This window comes from Ovis aries, chromosome 21 (genome assembly GCF_016772045.2).
Source record: "Ovis aries strain OAR_USU_Benz2616 breed Rambouillet chromosome 21, ARS-UI_Ramb_v3.0, whole genome shotgun sequence".
NCBI classification, from domain to species: Eukaryota; Metazoa; Chordata; class Mammalia; order Artiodactyla; family Bovidae; genus Ovis; species Ovis aries.
In genome coordinates, this window is record NC_056074.1 from 22,597,870 (window position 1) to 22,618,761 (window position 20,892).

At 44.5% G+C, this 20,892-nt stretch overlaps 1 protein-coding gene across 11 annotated transcripts in view; it reads right to left on the minus strand.

Moving 5' to 3' along the window:
* The window catches only part of NAV2 (neuron navigator 2), a 799,971-nt gene that overhangs the window by 252,313 nt on the left and 526,766 nt on the right, over nucleotides 1–20,892 (minus strand). For all 11 annotated transcript variants that reach the window (XR_009597822.1, XM_060403976.1, XM_060403975.1 and 8 more), the window contains one exon: nucleotides 1,365–1,437. Coding sequence is in view for 10 of the 11 variants with exons in the window: in XM_060403976.1 (XP_060259959.1) it covers nucleotides 1,365–1,437 (73 nt within the window). In the remaining variant the exon portion in view is untranslated. The remainder of the gene's footprint in view (nucleotides 1–1,364; nucleotides 1,438–20,892) is intronic.

Here is a 20,892-nt window from a genome sequence, read left to right on the forward strand (position 1 = left end):
GAAGTCATGTGCTCCTTGGAACAGAAATTTGCATCTCTCTCTGTCTCCATGGAAATACCACCAACAACCCTCCACGCCCCAGCAAGGTGTATGCCACATGACATTCAGCCCAGGTCTCATCCCCGGTGGAGGAGGGCCCACAGCCCAGACCAAGCAATCCTCTGTGGACCCTTCTCTCTGAGCTGAGATGAAGGCTGATCACCAAGAGCTCGCTCAGAGACTTCTGGAAGCAGTGTGACTGTGTCTGACCCGGGACAGCCCCAGCCTATTAGAGGTCCCACTTGGGGAACTGCGATCAGAGACATAAGACACCAATAGTGGCCGCCCACCTCCAAAATCGAGAGAGACTACAGTGCAGAAACCCAGCCAGGACAACCAAGCTTTCACCACGCAGCAGGGCAAAGGTAAGGAACAGGGCCCGAAAGGTTCATGTTTGCAAACTTACCTGCTCCACGGGGCTGTGTCTTTCCTCAGCGCTCCCCGCCTCCCCACCCTAACCACCAGAGTCGACGCTAACAGGCACCTTTGCGAAACACAAGCATGCTAGGGTGGTGTCACCTGAAGCCCACACAGCTCTACCTGTTCTGGGAAAACTGGAGGCAGGTGCACCCTAATGAGTTTGGGAGGATGCCGGGGCCTGTGGCAGCCTCGGAGCTGGCAGCTGCTTGTATTTACAAACAGGAGACAGAGAGAGAGAGAGACAGTGAGGTTCCACAATGAGACGTTGCCTAAGGAGGCTAAGAATTCAGACCAGCCATCTCCAGACCAACATTTAATTGAACAGCAAACTACCAGCAAACACTAATGTGTTAATTAGCCACCAAATTGGAGTTAATTAAAAACTAATCAGGATGTCAGAATGGAGCATCTCATTAATAAATCACGTGCTTTTTTTTTGGAGCTAGGAAAAGTGCTGCTTCTTCTAATAAAAGTAAGAGATAAGGATTAGGCATTTTTCCCTGGGAACTTGTACGATTTAAATATGTTCTGTGGTTAAGTGTTCTCTCTTCCACAGATAAGGCCTGGCTTGATAATTAACTGACTCGTCGGTCACGTGAATCAAATCGGCATTGTGTGATGAAACCCTTCTCAGAGAGAACCGGCTCCGTCTTTGCTGCTCCCTCTGTGCCAGGCGGACAAGGCTGGCATGGTTGGACTGGCACTCTCAGAGTGATTCTTCAGGTTGTCAAAAAAACTGGCATCCTCAAGTGTAGACAAGCATTGAGCAGTCTCAAAACCAGAGAGAAACAAGACTGGAAGAGCCTACCAGGACCCACTGGCTTAACTCTATAAATGTCATCAATAAGTAACAGCTGGGCATTTCAAACAGTGAAAGGGCAACTTCATGACAGGTGCTGACTCACCTTCCGCAGAGAGTCCCTGGATGTTTATTCCCTTAGCTGCCAGGAAATTCAAACAGGCATCTATGTTTTCAATCTAGGAGGAAAAAAAAACAACAATATACACTCAATAAATGTTTAGCCTTCTCCAGAGCCATCTCTTATTAGGAACAAGAGGCTATGTCAGAAGAGAGGGTTCATTGTGCATTTGCTAAGTTTCTCAAAGAGGAAAAGAAATGACATGAAAATGCTGAATGGACAGATGGATGGATGGATGCAGGTCAGGACTCTTTGTCTGTACTTGCACAGGAAAAGGTTACCTAATATCCTAACCACACACAGTGCCAAGAGTCGAGGCCTTGGATTGCTCACAGCTGCCAAAAATAACCAGGGTGAAATCGGAGCTCTTGTGTGGATCACTGTCACCAGCGCTATCCTGAACGCTGGAGCAGCTGCCAGAAACATGGAGGTGGGGATGAGGTTAGGAGACCCACCCCCCTACCAGCAGCTGGGAGAGGTTTCCAGCCCCTGAGGAGGCGAGCAGTCAAATATAAAAAGAGTGAATGGGAATTTCAGCAGGAATCTGGGTAGTGTTGACTCACAAAATTCTCAGGATGGCAGGCATCGCAGAGGACCGAGGAGAGCTGCCAGCTCACCCAGCCTCTCTGTCCTGTGTGTCTTCTGTGGCAAGAAGGGACCCGACCCCACCAGAGTCTGGGAGGCCTTCCAGGCTTTCCAGGGTGGATGCCACGGCCAAGGGCAAGCCCACGTCCCCCCCGGCCCCCCCTCCACAGGAAAGAGCAATTAGGTCATTCCCAAAGGTCTAATTTGACTTCAGTTGTCAGGGTTAATTACTTTTAGGTCTACAGGAAAATGTTCAGGCTTGATTCATGTCAGTGGTAACCATAAATAAAAGAAATTGCTTTGGACTTGACGGAGGGAACTTTGGATTTCACAGAGTTTGCATTTCACGTCTTCCTTACCTCTACAACCCCCCAGCCCCTGCCCGACTTCCCAGGCTCCGGCCACATGCTTATGAGCTCAAACCAGTATTTGACCCAAGGGGTTTGTTCTGAACCCATAAATGACTATCACAGTGTGCTTGTGACCACTCTCCTCTCCTCCCCCAAGCAACATCCTGATGGCTCCTTCGTAGCCATAGAGTAAAGTGTCTCCATTTTACGAGCTCTCCTTTGAGTACAGTCTGGCTCCAAGGCAGTCTTCTTAAAGTTCACGTCCACCCTCCCCTGATGTCTGGCATTCTCTGTTCTCAGTCTTCGCAGCTTCTAAACATGTTAAGCTTGGGGACACCTGAATAAAACTGCATCCACTGAAAAAGAATCTGTTCCATCCTTGCATTTTTTTTTTTTTTTAAAGCTCAGGTTCCCATCTCTTTCCCAGCTTCCAGGGTCTTCATGTGGGAGGCATTCTTTCATCTCTAGGAAAAGGGGTAGAATGCAATTTCCCACAGATAAAATAAATGCTGATGCTATGGGTTTTGCCTGCCACCATGGCAGAAAGTCGTATCTTACAAAGCGGGAGGGAAAATGAGAGCGCTCCTTTCCTCTTTCCAGTGCAGGATGACTGACAGTGACAATTCAGGTGCCACCATCGTGGAGGGAAGTGGGGGGGAAGGAGGCAGTCGAAGAAGGAAGAGAATGGCTGGGAGGATCCTGTGCAAGGTGTTTAGAGCAGCCAGCTTCCATGCAGAAGTGTAATAAAAATCCTCTCTCTAGATGTGACTGCACTCTATTATAAAACCCTGCTTTTGAGAATTCATGCTATTGCACACAGTGGGAACAGGTCAAAACCACTCAAAAGGATTTTCTGCCTCCATACAAAGGTATTAATATTGAAATCATGGTAAAATTATAAAATTTTCCTGCTACCACTTGTCTCTTCCTATAATCCTATCCACTTTCTTGGGTGTGTTTATTTTTTTTTAATTTTAAATTAATTTTATTGAGGTATAGTTGATTTACAAAGTTGTGTTAATCTGTACAGCAAAATGATTTCGTTATACATACATTCTTTTCCATATTCTTTTCCTGATAGTTTATCACAGGAACACTGAATACAGTTCCCTGTGCTATACAGGGCCCAAACCTACTTCTTTTAATATCTCGTGGTGCACAGCTTAGAAAGGAGGCTTTGGCAATCATGTCCCCATGGAAAATGAGCAGCAGAAAAGGCTGACCGCCCCTGAACCTGCTAATGCAAAATCAAAAATAGTGCATTTGTTATTTATCCTGGGAGGTGTCATGTGGGTGGACTGAGATGGGTAGGTTTAAGTTTTTTTCACCAATACTGTGGCAGTGCGACACTGAACACACGAAAAAGGACACCCGCCAAGACAGTCAGGAAAAGCTCTGCTTACTGCAACACGGCAATCCTACAGACCTTCCCTCCAAGGAGCATGTGTATGGAGCATTCGATACATGTGTCATCATTTAAAGTCCACGGTAATTTCTTTTTGCAAGGCTAGCCTTGGCATATTTCAATTGATCCATGGGTTTTCTTTTTAAATGTTAAACTCTGTTAAGGGGAGGAATAATATACGTGGGTTACCTAGAATACTTCATCTCTCTCTCTCTCTTTTTTTTTTTTACAGTCCTATCACTCTGTCAACGAATTTCATAATTTTGATCAGTAGTTTTTCGCTAAGTGAAAGAGACCAGGAAAGGAGGATTTTGTGCAACCCTCCCCACCACCGGGGGGCATCTGGCCACATCTTGTCACATTTGGGGTTGTCACAACCCTGAAGGGAACTGACATCTAGTGTTCAGAGGCTACGGATGCTACTAACACAGATCTCTCCCAATAAAGAATTATCCAACCCCACATGTCAGCTAGTGCCAAGGGTGAGAAATCTGAGATGATTCTTTTAATCAGTCATTCAATCAAGGTAATGATGCGATGTCTGCTCTGTGCCAGGCACTACGCTCCATTCTTTTGCTGGTGTTGGTGCAGAGTTCTCCTCCCAGCCAGGAGTCCACATTTACACAATCCCCCTCTTTAGGGTCCATACACACCCCGACTCCCCTCCGTTTCCAGGAGAATCAGAGCATCTAATAAACAAGGGAAACATTAGGATCTCCCTCCATTAGGTGAAGAGAGGAGGCCCCAGGGCACCAGGAATGCTTTCTCCTAAAGAGGAGATGAAACGGGAACACTATCCAGATGGCTGAGCTGCACTCCCAGAAAACATAAAACCTAAAAATAAGAACTTGGTTCATCATTTAAAAGATGGTTCATAAGCCCGTCAAGCGCCCTGAGTTTTTTTTCCCCCCTCTACCATGAATTCTCTGCTCACAGGAGGAGTTCAAAACACATTCCTCAAGTTTCAAATCCATTCTTTAATAATGTTCCATTAAGGTTAAAACTCATGCCTGACAAGGCGGCAGAGACCCATGCTCTTTTCATCTGTACCCCAGGAAGGGCAAGGGGCTGGGGAGCAAGGTCAGATGTGGATTCCAACCTCCCGCTTCACTTGGAATGAGATCAGAAGGGGAGACTGTTTCTTTGATCCAGGCTCTCTTGTGATTCAAAATCACCTTAAGGTTTTCTTATAAACACTGTTCAGGTAAACAATCCAGCCTCCTGTATGACTGAGACTGCATACTCCCACCACATCATCCCTGGAGGGGACTGGCCAGTGGCAGCCCCTGGGGTTCCCATCACAGCACAATGAGGTGCCCATCTTTAGAGAGGCTCACGGCTCATATGGGATCCAGACATCTAGTGCGGGATGCAGATCCTGTTAAAGTTGAGAGGCAGAGCGAAGGAAAAGACTCTTCACCAGCAAAGTATGTAAATAGAACCGAAGTTGTTCATTAACACATAGCGGCCAATATAAACTGCTTTCCAAAATTAGCTGAAAAAAATATCTGTGCAAAGTCTGACATTCCAGTGTTGCTGAGGGGGTGGGGAGGGGCACTGGGTGAGAAGGCTGCTGTAGCTGTTGCCCTAGAAATGGGTCCAAGAGCTCTGGGATCGAGCTCCTGGAGTTTGTAATGCTAGCTAGGGTGGAGGCAGGAAGCTGAGAAATGGGACAACACCAGAGACCCTGGGAGGAGAAAGGAGCCGGATCAAAGAGAGGGCAGTAAAAGGGGACAAACTGAGACCAAGACGCACTTCCCAGGGTTTCCCTTGCTTTGGGGCCATACGTGGCCTCCACCCTGTGTGGTCCATGAACATCCGAGAGAGAAAGGCTGGCAATTTTAAGCCTTTCCCCCTACTCTCAGCCAGGATCTCCATCCCATAGTTGAATAGCTTCTCAACAGTCTCTAAACATTAGACCTGCAGGGCAACTTCCATGGACCAAGTACGGTGTAGCCTAGCTCTCTCACATCCAGAAATACATCTACATCCAGCCCAGGCAGAGAGCAAGGAAAATTAAAATAAATGGCAAACAACTGGAAAGAGAAGGGAGGGGGCTGGCAGACAAATGGAAAACTTTACATTTCAGTCATGGTTAAGGCCGGACAGGGTCTCGTGATAACGTAAAATATGTAAACCCCAGAAGCACTGCTGTATATCTCCTCTGTAGCTTAGAGACTGATCAAATACCATCTGTTGTGGCAGTTGTCATGGTAGCATTTCACTCTGAATACCAGCATAGCTGATTGCAAAGTGCATGAAACTGATTAATCCAGATGAAGACCATCTCTACTGCAGCCCAGGGGAAGGTCAGGTTCCAGGCAGACCAAGTAAATGGGGTGCTAGTTTTGATAGTTCAGTTTCTCACCAAGCCCCTTGGAGGTCTCCATCTTGAGACGATGAAATTAACAAGGGAGGCAAACAGATGCTGCTTTCGAGTCAGGCTCGATCATGGTCATTAAAAACAAAACAAAACATGAAATGCCTAGAGCTTAGGTAGTGGGACACCTGGAGCTCAGACAAGGCTGAGCAAGAACCTGTACGTTCGAAGGACTTGAAAAGCTCTGTATAGCTTCTTCCTGAGCCTCTTAGCACAAACAACTTCCTTCCAGAAGTATGTGTGATCCTCACACCTGATACTGCTACTTGTCAACAAAAACAATTACCATTCATCCATCTATTTATCCATTTCTTCACCCATATCTACTGAGCACCTTCAGGGTGTTAGGCAGTGTGTTGGTACTGGGTATACAGTGGTGAATTAAAGAGACATAATTCCTGACCTTGTAGAATCTATAGTCTAATGTAGGGGAACTGGCATTAAATAAACAGAATACCGATAGCATCTGTCATGTACTAAAGGACTTGATCCAGCCTGGAAGGATGGGGGGTCAGGTGAGAATTCAAGGAAGAGATAGAAAGTTGGTCCACAGAAATAAGGCCTTTGTTCTCTTCACTGATGTAACCCCAAGCACCCAGAAGAGCATAGGGCGCACTGTACGTACTCAAGATACATTTGTTGCAGGGAAATTCGAGCTGAGACGTAAGAGTGAGCCAAGTACTGACAGCAGAAGAGAAGAACACCCCCACCATAGGTCTCATGCAGGATGCAGCCTCGCACATTCTGGGAACCAAAAGAGAGTCAAAATGGCCAGAGGCCAGGGAGCAATGGAGAAGAGCAGAGAGAGAGGACCCAGAGCCAAAGCAGAGCACTGGGCCACATTCAGGAACGGAAGCAGAAGTGGAGAGAAGGCAAGGGTCCTTCTTGCTCTTAGGGAAGCCTTGGCACTCCATTACCATGGCAACAGCAGCCAGGCCAAGCCCTTCCAGGCTGGTCTGAAAGCTTCAGGATGGATGAGCTGCGCTGTGTCAGGGATGGATCAAGCAGTGCCTTCAAGGTGGGGCTCCAGTGACATCCGGACTGGGCACTGAGATGGGGAGGGGTGGGAAGGACAGGGCTGCGCCTGTGGTCACATTTACTGGGGAGGTCTGTTTCCTATCTACCAGGCCTCCATGCTCTCCTGACACTCCTTCCCCTTGCCAGTTTCCAAAACCAAAAATAGAAGGGAAAAAATAAAAGAAATCCAACCATGAAACCCGACCCAAAAGTACTCTGGGGAACTGTGCTCCTGAATGCCTGTCTCACCAGTGTTGTCTTTTTGCTCTGCATTCCTGGGGGCCACAACCTGATGTGTGATTGCCCAGTCTCACATTTTTCTCCATCTATGTCAGTGTTCAGCCACCTCAGATGGTCACATGGTCACAGGCCACAGTGTGGTCCTGGGGGTACACACCACTGCACGACACAGCAGCAGGGCCCAGACAAAGCAGTTCTAATTCTGGAAGGGAACCCCAGAAAGAAGGGAGGTATGCCCATGCTTCTGATTCTCCCAGGTGGGGAAACATTCAGGAGTATCTCCCTTGTAAGCCCCACATGCTGCTACATGCTTGGCAGACACATAAGGCCATCTTTGGCCACAGCGCTCCATACCTGCTGTGCCAGCTCTGGCCATTCAAGCTTCAAAGCTTTCAGAAATTCATCTCTAGCTCTCTTGGTGGCTTTGAAAGAGAAAGCTTCAGAATGAGGGACTCGAGGGCTGGATGGGGCTTAAGTGTTTCTGTCAGACTGTTTCTCTGCTGCTTTAATGCCTTGCCCAGTTGCTTCCTTTAATTTGGCAAAGATATCCTCCTTATCTTTTAAGATATTTATAACTTGGGCTTTCTAAGATGTTGTCAAGAATTCCTTTTTAACAAGATTTTATAGGAGCCTCTCTGCTATTACAGCAAATGGGTAAGTCCACATGGATACGGAAAAAAAACTCTCTGGAGAAGAAAATTGAAAACAAGAATCTCGAATTCCTCCAGTAGCTATCTTTTTTCACTTTGCTTCCAACTGCCTAGAATTGTTTCATTGCCTGGTTATTTTCTGACTTCTTGATTTTTCCCTTGAAACAAAGAGAGAGGCCTGGAAAGGGCGCCATGGCTGAGTTCTCCAAGTCAGCCCTTGTTCTGGAGGCCCCAGATCAGATGCTTAGAGTTGAGCTCCGCAGTGTGTCTGCTTCCAGACTCAGCGGTCCTCCTGAGGGCGAAAGCGCCCTGGGGGGTTAATATCATGGGAGAGGCCCAGAGGATGCCTCTGTGTGTATTCCTTCAGGAAGGCATTCTGCACATCATTTCTTCTGCTACAATGTCAGAGTAACAATCCCTAACTTCCTAGCACTCCCAGAAGAGATTAGCCCAAGTGGAGGTCTCCATCAAGAGCTGACACAGATGCTAAAAGGAGAGTGATGAGGGCTTAAGGAGTAATATTTACAGGAAAAAAAAAAAGGCTTTGTTGTTGTTTTTCAGTCTCCAAGTCATGTCCGACTCTTTGCGACCCCATGGACTGCAGCACACCAGGCCTCCCTGTCCATCACCAACTCCCATCACTCAAACTCATGTCCATTGAGTCAGTGGTGCCATCCAGCCATCTCATCCTGTCGTCCCCTTCTCCTCCTGCCCTCAGTCTTTCCCAGCATCAGGGTCTTTTCCAATGAGTCAGCTCTTCACATCAGGCGGCCAAAGTATTGGAGCTTAAGCTTTAGCATCAGTCCTTCCAATGAATATTCAGGGTTAATTTCCTTTAGGATTGACTGGTTTGATCTCTGTGCTGTCCAACGGACTCTCAAGAGTCTTCTCCAGCTCCACAATTCAAAAGCATCAATTCTTCAGTGCTCAGCCTTAATGGACCAACTCTTACATCCATGCACGATCACTGGACAAACCATAGTTTTGACAATAGGGATCTTGTCGGCAAAGTGATGTCTCTGCTTTTTAATATGTTATCTAGGTTTGTTATAGCTTTTCTTCCAAGGAGCAAGCATCTTTTAATTACATGGCTCCAGTCACCATCTGCAGTGATTTTGGAGCCCAAGAATATAAAATATGCCACTGCTTACACTTTTCCCCCATCTATTTGCCATGAAGAGATCGGACCAGATGCCATGATCTTAGTTTATTGCATGTTGAGTTTTGAGCCAGCTTTTTCACTCCCCTCTTTCACCTTCATCAAGAGGTTCTTTAATTCCTCTTCACTTTCAGCCATTAGAGTGGTATCACAAGCTTTGGGGTCAGACAAATCTGGGTTCAAATCCTGATTCTGCCATTTACTGAATTACGATCATCAGCAATTTAACCTCAATGACCTGATCTGTAAAATGGGTGTTACACTGATCACACAGGGTGGTGGTGGTGATTATATGAGAGGATATGTGCATGTGGTACTCAGTAGGTGCCCAATAACTGGCAGTTTCTGTTAGCGTGTTGTCACTTCTGACATGACTGTCCCTTGGCAACAGTGCTCGCACCATACGTGCCCAGTGCCGTGTCTGGAGTTGGTCTCTGGCAAAACAGAGAGAATTAGACAAGTTTATTCGGTCTGCTTTCTATTCCTCCTCCTGGGATTTCCTCTGTATCACCTGATGTATAACTGTCTCTTAACAAAGATGCTTACCCCAAGACAGAAGGGCCTGCTACTATCCTCTCACCAGTCCCCTCTCCTGGAGGTACTTGCATTCCATCACAATTATTAGGGGACAGGATCTATTGATACAGATTTTGAACTCTGCACTAGATTCGAGTTCCCTGAGAAACTACTCTTAAAAACCTGAGAAAACTGTTAACTGCGTCAAGTCTCAAAGTCATCATCTGTAGCACAGGAATGCTGATATTAATAACTGTCTCGCAGCAGTACTGTTGAGTCCATGGACTGACATAAGTCAAGGGTCTGGTACCTCCCATACTGTTCATGGGGTTCTCAAGGCAAGAATACTGAAGGGGTTTGCCATTCCCTTCTCCAGTGGACCACATTTGTCAGAACTCTCCACTATGACCTGCTCGTCTTGGGTGGCCCTACACAGCATGGCTCATAGTTTCATTGAGTCAAACAAGGCTGTGGTCCACGTGATCAGCCTGATTAGTTTTCTTTGATTGTGGTTTTCAATCTGTCTGATGCCGAAGCTGGAACTCCAATACTTTGGCCACCTGATGGGAAGAACTGACTCACTGGAAAAGACTCTGATGCTGGGAAATTGAAGGCAGGAGAAGGGGATGACAGAGGATGAGATGGTTGGATGGCATCACTGACTCACTGGACAAGAGCTTGAGCAAGCTCTGGGAGTTGGTAATGGACAGGGAAGCCTGGCATGCTGCAGTCCATGGGGTCGCAAAGAGTCGGACACGACTAAGCAACTGAACTGAACTGAACTGACATTACACAGACCTTTAAAAATGCTGTTTATACAATCCCATAATGGCAGAGTACTAGACATTCAAGGCATCTTCTGAAAGAGAAAGATCATTTGGGGTTGTGAGACATTCTGAGATCTGCTAAATTATATGACAGTGTAGCCTCTCTACAAATGGGCTCCTTGAAGCAAAAATTCACTTTGACCCTGTTGGAATCAGTATTTTCTATCCAAAAAAGTTCTCAGGTTAAAGTCTCCTCTGTTAAGCTACATGAAAAGCCCTAAGCCTTACACAAGTAGTTTGTGAAGAAGAGTCAATTATTTTTTTGCATAAAAATTTGAATTTATCTACAGAGAAGGAGACAGACTTAGATTCCAACTTCTAGACCCCACGGCTGCCTCTCAAATGAATGCGGAAGAGCAGTACTTGTTGGAGAATTTCACCCAGAGACAAACTGAAACCTGGCAGCCTCATTCATTCCTGGAAAAGTGATGACTGAGTATTTACTCTCTCCCAGGCCCCGCTCCAGGGAAAGGGCAAAACAGTGGTGATGAGACAGTGTGGTCCTTCCTTTCTGGAAAAGACAGCTTCCCAAGTAAGAGCAGACTTTAAGCAAATATCACGCCCACTAAACAAAGTGATACAGGCTAATTTAGACCTATTAGCTCACCTGCTCGAAACTCTGTCACAGAACCTCTGCGCTTTTTCTAGAAAGTCTGGGATCTTTCTGTATTTTTGTCATGCACGTGTTGTGTATGTGTGTGTATGCACTCAATCATGTCTGACTCTTCGTGACTCCATGGATATAGCCCGCCAGACTCCTCTGTCTATGGAATTTTCCAGGCAAGAATAGTGGAGTGGGTTGCCACTGCCTTCTCCAATTTTTGTCATATTCCCATGCTTAAACTCATTAGACACCACAAAGATTTCAAGAGGAAGCACACCATAAATGCAAAACAAAGCCAAACAGTAGATCCTTGATATACTCTAAGAGTGCAGTAAATCCTCAGTTGTGGAGGTACCGCTAGAATCTATCATATCACCCACAAAGCCAACACATACAAAAGAACAGAGTAATGGGATAATTAATTTGTAGATGAAGGCCAGGTTGGGGACCAGTTCCCTCACACTAATCTGAAAAACTCAGTTTTGTGGCTCAGCCAACCTGCCAATGGCCACTGTTTACTGTCCTTGTGGGTTGTTCATGAGTATCTGACCCATGGACTGGGCTTCCTCGGTGGCTCAGTGGTAAAGAGGAGGACCATGCAGGAAATGCAGAGATACAGGTTCGATCCCTGGGTCAGGAAGATGCCCTGGAGGAGGAAATAGCAATGCACTCCAGTAATCTTGCCCAGAAAAGTCCCATGGATAGAGGAGACTGACGGGCTACAGTCCATGGGGCTGCAAAAGAGCCAGACACAGCTAATCAGCAACAAAGCTGATCCATGGATTCCTGCCCCGCTGTTCCCAGGATAGCACGACATATTAATAATGGAGTGCAAGATGTATCCTGGTAGCATAGATAATCAGGGAAGCAAAGCCAAGCAGATATACTTAAATGCTTTAATACTCAATTCAGAATCCTGCAAGACTTTGCACTCTCACTGTGCTGAAGGCTGGAAGGAAGGGAAGCCAACTGCTCTGTTATCCTCTCCTTGTTTTAATACATATCACCTGTAGCGTTAATTTCTGCGGAAGATGTAACTAAAATATCACCATTAAGAGAAAAAAGAAATGGCATATTTGGGCGTTTCCTTGCAATTCAGTGGTTAGGACTCTGTGCTTTCACTGTGAGGGTCTGGGTTCAGTCCCTAGTTGGGGAATAAGATTCTACCAGCCATGAGGTGTGGCCAAAAAAAAAAAAAAATCACCATTGTGCCCACTCCAATTTCAGATGCTGCTAGGCATAATACTATTACCACATGCCAGGCATAATATTAGGACCTTTCACATACATTACGCTTAAATCCATTTTTTTATTCACAAGCTGTTATGGCTTCCTAGTGAACATTAATAAAGAATTTGGGAGATTTTGCAAGTAGTACACCAAGAAACTAGATCTGGTCAATAGTTTCAAGTTTCAAAATCTGTGATCAAGGCAAAGAGCTACTTGTCAACCAATCAAGTAGTATATGAGATTAAAAGTAATTAAGAATATAATCAAGAATTAAAATAACTCTTGTTCACTGCCACTGCCAGAATGTCGGAGGTGTGGGCAAAGTCAATGGAAGAGGAGAACAAATGAGACAAGGATGGTTTCTATTACAGGATATCCTCCAAGTTTCCCAAGGCTACAAGACTGCTAGTGCACCTGTGAAGAAACAGTGACAATTCTTAACTTGTCATATAATGCTAATCTGTTACTATTTCCATCCTTGTCAAGTATTTAACTGAACCAGATAAAACTGCCATTTTTGTAGGAAGAAAATGGTTAAATACTGGCTATTTCATATGGTTCTCTCTGTTATCAACATATTAGAAAGATGATTCCCCCTAAAAGCTAAAATTATATTGCCAAGTGATCATAAAAATTCATCACTTTATAGCCATTGACAAAGAATCTATAAATTCTGAGACTCACAATCAAATCTCTGCAACTGTCTCTCCAAGGAGTTTCATAAGACTGATGATACATCTTGATTTATATATACACAAAGTCAGAAAAAATATAGCATCCATCAGCTAACCCCTCAAAGGCCCTTTGCTCTGGTTCTAAGAATTTCTTCTGCACTCTCCCCTTAGAGAAGCAGACTGGGGCCAGGGTAAGACTTTCATTCCAAGTTGCTTCATCTCGAAACTTTCCACAGAAGGCGAGCGCTAGTCACCCTTCACAATAGTGAAGGGAAGCGCAGGTCACAGGCCCTCTCCTCTGGCCTTCCTGTTCCTTCAGGGGAAAGTGTGAGAAAGAAGAAGTTCTGGTCAGGTTCTGCCCTCTTATTCAACTCTACATGACTGTTCTCACGTTTGCACCAATGTGGGAATCTACTCTGCAGGAAAAGCCAACTCATGCCACGGGGTCATCATTGGCATCGTGACAGCATTGGTACTAAGAGGATATTTTAAAGAAGGAGATGCAAGTCAAGGAGTTCTCAGGACCAGAGGTGAAATCTGAGGAACTGCAGGTTTCTCAGAGGTTCCTAGCTTCCTTTGGGCAAAAGTACTTAATTTCCCCAAGCCTTAGTTTTCTTTTTAGTAAAATGGAGATAATTATCCCTTCTTGAAAGTCTTATAGACTCCTCCCAAGAAACTAATATTTATACACTTAGAAAACGTGAAACACTGGACTAGATTCTTCTCCATACATTATTATTTCAATTAATTTTTGCCACTAGATAAGGTAGGTATTATCATCACTTTTCATATGGGGAAATGTAGGCATAGAGCGTTTAAATGCCTTCCTAAAATCACACTTATTAAATGGCAGGGTTGGAATGTGAATACTTACTCAATGTTTTGTAAACTATAAAGTCTATACACATGGGCATTAACAACCAAACAACAGGAGTTCAGTATCGCTGCGGAGGTGAAGAATGATCACCCAGTTTTGTCATTCGTTTCCTTGGAGAAAGATAGGCAAATAATTAATCCATCCAAACTAAGCCCAATCTTTACATCAGAAAGATGAAGAGCACTGCACAGAGGGAGTGACTTCTCCAACATCCTTTTGGACAAGTTTTGTGGACGATATTGATGTTCTTTTACAGTGTTCTGAAATCGTCTACGGCAGGAATTATTTAAATCAATATAAAGATTACAGGCAGCATTTTGATGTCAAAATGCTCCCCAAGTGGATTTTTTTAAACCACCATATGCCAGAGTTTAGATCTCCTAAGAAAGATCACCTCATGTGAAGAGCTGACTCCTTGGAAAAGACTCTGATGCTGGGAGGGATTGGGGGCAGGAGGAGAAGGGGACGACAGAGGGTGAGATGGCTGGATGGCATCACTGACTCGATGGACGCGAGTCTGAGTGAACTCCGGGAGTTGGTGATGGACAGGGAGGCCTGGCGTGCTGCGATTCATGGGGTCACAAAGAGTCGGACATGACTGAGTGACTGAACTGAACTGAAGAAAGATCAGGAATTAGAACTTATGGGAACATAACAGTTTGAGGGTAAAAAACCTCAGATGTGTGCAGGAAGCAGGTAGGCAAAAACTAAGTAAAAAAGCCTGGCTCTAAGACAGTAGGGAGTGGTGGGAAGTATGGCTAAGGCAGCCTGTTGCTGTTCAGTCACTAAGTTATGTCCGACTTTTTGTGACCCCACAGATTGTAGCATGCCAGGCTTCCCTGTCCTTCACTATCTCCCAGAGTTTGCTCAAACTCATGTCCACTGAGTCGGTGATGCTATCTAACCATCTCATCCTTTGCCTCCCTCTTCTCCTTTTGCCTTCAATCTTTTCTAGCATCAGGGTCTTTTTCAATGAGTTGGCTCTTTGAATCAAGTGGCCAAAGTATTGGAGCTCCAGCTTCAGCATCAATCCTTCCAACAAATATTCAGGACTGATTTACTTTCAGATTGACTGGTTTGGTCTCCTTGCATTCTACATGTACCTAAAGGAGGCAGCTGGTATCCAGGTTTAGTCAAGTTTTGCCTGTGGAGTATCAATCCAGGACTGCCAATTTTTTCCCCCTAAAAAAACTTGGAAGTATATTGATTTTTATCTAACTGCTGGCAGCCATTTAGTTTTTCTTATAAAAGGGCTTCTGGAACCTGAACTCAGCTTGCTGGCCACTGTTCTCTACTCTTTGCTTAAGTGAGCACACTGGCAGTCCTCTACTGACCAGTTCCCAATGCAGCCACCACAGGCTAACTATGCCTTACCGAAGGGCCAAGAAGAATTTCTCACTAAGTTCTGGTTCAAAGAAAAATAAACAAAATACAATGACGAATATAGGAAAAACACCCCTTTGGGGCTAGGCTGAAACATAAGAAGCCCATGAAGCCATGCACAGGAAGATGGATTTAAGCATGAAGCCAGATGACTTTTATATAAAGCACAGTCCACACAGTTATAAATCACCATCCAATTTCTCTTTCAGCTCAGGATGATCTGAAGCTCTCCCCTCCCCACCCATTCTCACATTTGCTAAGCTCTTTAACCACATTGAGCACCACATGTTGACACTTGAAATGCCTCAGTTTCAAAGGAGGTGTAATGGGAATTTCTTCAGTTAATATTCTCTGAGCATACAGCAGATGCCAGGTTATGGTATGGGCAGATGGACAGGGGCCCCGCCCTCAAAGAAGTTAAAGCCAGGCAGTTAAGGACAACATGCTAAAGGATTATCACCTGGGTTTTCAATGGAAGAAACCAAGGGTCACAGAGGTTAAGGGAGCTGGAAAGTAGAGAAGACACTTGCAAACTCCAAGACCACAGCCGTGTGTACAATTCAGATCCTACCGATTCAGAACTCACCATTGTTCTCAGACAGGAGGATGTCTAATGCATCCTCATCTTTCCAAAAGTAAACTGATTGGTTCATTCAAAATATTTAGTGAGACCTTGCTGTGGTGATCATCTCACAATATACACAAATGCTGAATCATCATGTTTGTACACCTGACACAAATGTGACGTTACATGTCATTTATATCTCAATCAAAAATGCAGTGTTTGCTATACTTAAAATGGATAACCAACAAAGACCTACTGTACAGTCCATGGAACTCTGCTCAATGCTATGCGGCAGCCTGGATGGGAGGGGAGTTTGCGGGAGAATGAATACATGCATACGTATGGCTGAGTTCCTTCGCTGTCCACCTGAAACTATCCAAACACTGTTAACTGGCTATACCCCAGTACAAAATGGCTTTGGTGTTAAAAAATTATATCAACACATTTAAAAAAGAAAAGAAATACTTCGTGTTCCTAAAAAAATTAGTCAAAATTAACCTTTAGATAAACTTTTAAATTTTTAAAGAATTTGGCAAACTGATAGACGTTGAAATGCATGTCTGCAGTCATATCCCCAAAGAAAACTTTTTTTACATCACCCAAGAGCTTGGCTTGTTACAAATGCAAATTATCCAGCTCCTTCCCAGACCTACTGCATGGGACACTCTAGGGGTGGGGCCCAGCGCTGCTTTAGCAAGCCCTCCAGGCGACCCCCTTGTTCACTAAAGCTGGAGCAGCGTGGCACAAGAGGCTTTGCCGGACCTCCAGTCATGGCGTCGTTTCCACCTACCTTTATAACAAAGTTAAAAGAAAAAGCTGGGAAAGAAAAGACCGGATTTGAAAATTTGGGGGCCTAGGATGACTCAAGTTTCTTGATAGCACTTAAAAGTTCATAGTATATTTCACATATTAAAACTTGATTAAAACAAATACCATCGTCCCACTCTCTGGAAAGCTCCCGGAGATTGGGAACACTTATTGTTTAGCTCACTCATCTGACATCATCTGAGCACTTTCAATATACTTAGCTGCAAACATGGAACTTTTCATTGAACTAAAAGATTAAAAAGAAAAAAAAAAAAAACCCACGCTATATGTACTACAAAGCTTTGAAGGGATTACCTAAGCCTATAAAATATGTCTCTCATAAGGTGTGCTTAAATGTCATATTGATTACAAGACAAACGCACACTCGCTGTGGAGCATAGTGCCTACTCAGTGTCAGGAATACCGTGTATCCGCTTCTGAACAGCAGATGGAACGGCGCTTGCCATTCCCATGACAGCTCAGTACCTGAGGCGGTCCACACATGGTCGCAGTGCTGGAGACTAAACGTGGCCTTCACCTCCCCACACCTTCCTGCAATGACCTGTGCTAAGCGTACAGATGTGCCAATCTCCATTCTGAAGTGTCCCATGAACGAAAGCCACTGCCAATCAACTTGGGAACCAAGAGGCTCATAGTGGTAAAATCAGCCTCTGCTATAAACCTAAATAGCTTCCTAATACAGTAAGTTACTTCGTTTCAATCCCATAGTGTATTAGTTTATTATTGCTGCTGTAACTAATGGCCTCAAACTTCATATCTGAAAACAACATGTATTTATTACCTTAAAATTCTGGAAGGTCAGGAGTCCAGAATCAGTTTCAGTGGCTGAACTCAAGGAGTCAGCAGGGCTGCATTTATACTGGAGGTTCTAGGGGAGAATCCGTCTTTGTCTTTTTTAGCTTTTGGAAGCCACCTGCATTTCTTGGCTCATGGCCCATTCTTCCCTCTTCAAAGTCCGCCCAACAGGATCTCGCAGCCTCATTCTCTCCCATTCATTCTCTCCCTCTGCCCTTCCCCCTGCCTCTCACTTTTCCCTCCTCTCCTCCTCTCTCTCCTCTGACCCTGCTTCTACATTCCATGGTCACATCTTCTCTCTTACCTTCCTGCCTGTCTTGGAAGGACCGCTGTGATCACACTGGGCCTGCTCATTTAATCCAGGATAATCCTCCTATCTCGAAATCCCTAATTTAATCACCGCTGCAAAGTCCCCTTTATCATTTAAAAGAACATATTCACAGGTTCCAAGGATTAAAATGTAGACATCTTTGGGGGTCCATTGTTCAGCCTACCACACCAGTACCTACTTTTTGAATAGGAAAGGCCTTTTTCATGCGCAAGTCAATAGTTGGGAAAGACGGGACTTGTAAACAGGGAAGGGAATGACAGTCTCATGTGCTCTTTTCATGAAATAGGATGATGCCAGATGCTTTTATTACCACTCTCACTCATCTCTGGCCACCCTCCAGGCAGCTTCCATAATTATCTGCCTTTTACAGATGAGGGTAAAGATGCAAATTTTCAGCAACTTGCCCAGCACACCTGCCCAGTATGTGAGACCCAGGTCTTTCTGATTCTGGGGTCCAGGCTTATTCTTCTTCATCCCAAATCTTCTTCTCTGATGGAATGCCACATCCCAAAACTCTGCCCTTCCTTATACAAGGAGATAGCATCACAAATCTAATTTTTGCACCTCCACATCAGTTTTCTTTTTCCCTTCCTCAATCTATTTCCTTATATGTAGACTAGTATAAGACTAAAGGGAATAAATTCAGGCTTCCAGGGTTCAAACCCCAGCTTGTCATTTATTAGCTATGTGACCTAAGATAAGTTACTAAACCTCTTTCTGTCTCAGTTTCCTCATCTGTGAAATGGAAATAATAAAGGTATATGCTCTCAGAGAGTTTTATGAAGACAAAAAAAATCAGTTATAACGAAAATAAAATGTCTAGAACATTGTTCCACTTTCACGTATAAGTATTTGCTATTAATATATTAGCTTCCCTGGTGACTCAGATGGGTAAAGAGTCCACCTGCCAATGCAGGAGACCCGGGTTCTGTCCCTGGGTCAGGAAGATCCCCTGGAGGAGGAAATGGCAACCCACTCCAGTGTTCTTGCCTGGAGAATCCCATGGACAGAGGAGCCTGGTAGGCTTCAGTCCATTGGGTTGCAAAGAATAGGACACGACTGACTAACAACACAATAATATAAAATCATAATAATATAAAACCCTGACAGAACCAGGGACAAAGGCAGAAACCCCGGGCTACACAGAATGAGGGGAAATGGACAAAAGTTTCTTTAACATGACACATTTGGCCCCTGGCACAGCACAGCAAATGGCATCAGAATCTAAGTTCTCCATACCCTTTAGTGGAACGAACAAGATATGTTCTTCACTCCATAGGGTTGTTGTGAGAATAAAATGAATTAACATATATAAAGTACTAAGAAGAGTGATTACCTTCATTTTTATTATCAGTGTTAACCATCTCTGTCTGGTAGTTGTAAGGATGCCTAAAAACGCTTACCTTGAACAACATAAAATAACGCAGTAAGTGAAAAATTAGCTATAAGGTCCTTGGATCTTCTGAATAAACTATGGAAGAAAAGAATTAAGAGAAGGAAAGATCGTTCTAGAATAGTGCTAAATATCCATGTCTTAAATCGAAGGAAGAACTTCCAAGCGAACACTCAAATCACTGCTCAATAGTAGATAATGACATGAGAATAACAGTGTATTATAATTCTCTAACCCCATAGACACATCCAGGCCAGCTCCTTCTTTGGTCTTTCCATCTGTCTATCCATCCATCCATTTATTAAACACCTACTATATACTAGTAAAGTAATGCTCAAAATTCTCCAAGCCAGGCTTCAGCAATACATGAACAGTGAACTTCCTGATGTTCAAGCTGGTTTTAGAAAAGGCAGAGGAACCAGAGATCAAATTGCCAACATCCGCTGGATCATCAAAAAAGCAAGAGAGTTCCAGAAAAACATCTATTTCTGCTTTATTGACTATGCCAAAGCTTTTGACTGTGTGGATCACAATAAACTGTGGGAAATCCTGAAAGAGATGGGAATACCAGATCACCTGACCTGCCTCTTGAGAAACCTATATGCAGGTCAGGAAGCAATAGTTAGAACTGGGCTGGTTCCAAACAGGAAAAGGAGTATGTCAAGGCTGTATATTGTCACCCTGCTTATTGAACTTATATGCAGAGTACATCATGAGAAACTCTGGGCTGGAAGAAGCATAAGCTGGAATCAAGATTGCCAGGAGAAATATCAATCACCTCAGATACGCAGATGACACCATCCTTATGGAAGAAAGTGAAGAGAACTAAAAGCCTCTTGATGAAAGTGAAAGAGAAGAGTGAAAAAATTGGCTTAAAGCTCAACATTCAGAAAACGAGATCATGGCATCTGGTCCCATCACTTCATGGGAAATAGATGGGGAACAGTGGAAACAGTGTCAGACTTTATTTTTGGGGGCTCCAAAATCACTGCAGATGGTGATTGCAGCCATGAAATTAAAAGACGCTTACTCCTTGGAAGAAAAGTTATGACCAACCTAAATAGTATATTCAAAAGCAGAGACATCACTTTGCCGACTAAGGTCCGTCTAGTCAAGGCTATGATGTGAGAGTTGGACTGTGAAGAAGGCTGAGTGCCGAAGAATTGATGCTTTTGAACTGTGGTGTTGGAGAAGACTCTTGAGAGACCCTTGGACTGCAAGGAGATCCAACCAGTCCATTCTGAAAGAGATCAGCCCTGGGATTTCTTTGGAAGGAATGATGCTAAAGCTGAAACTCAAATACTTTGGCCACCTCATGCGAAGAGTTGACTCATTGGAAAAGACTGTGATGCTGGGAGGGATTGGGGGCAGGAGGAGAAGGGGGCAACAGAGGATGAGATGGCTGGATGGCATCACTGACTCGATGAACGTGAGTCTGAGTGAACTCCAGGAGTTGGTGATGGACAGGTAGGCCGGGCGTGCTGTGATTCATGGGGTTGCAGAGTCAGACACGACTGAGCAACTGAACTGCACTGAACTGATACACTAGTATTTTAAGTGATAGATGCTTAGATCCTGCTTAGATCCTCAGACATAGCATCTCCCTTTAAGAAGACAATTCAATAACAACCACAAAGAGCAAGTTATGACACATGCAGGTACTGGACATCTGGGGATACAAGGGGCAAAAGACACCTAGTTATC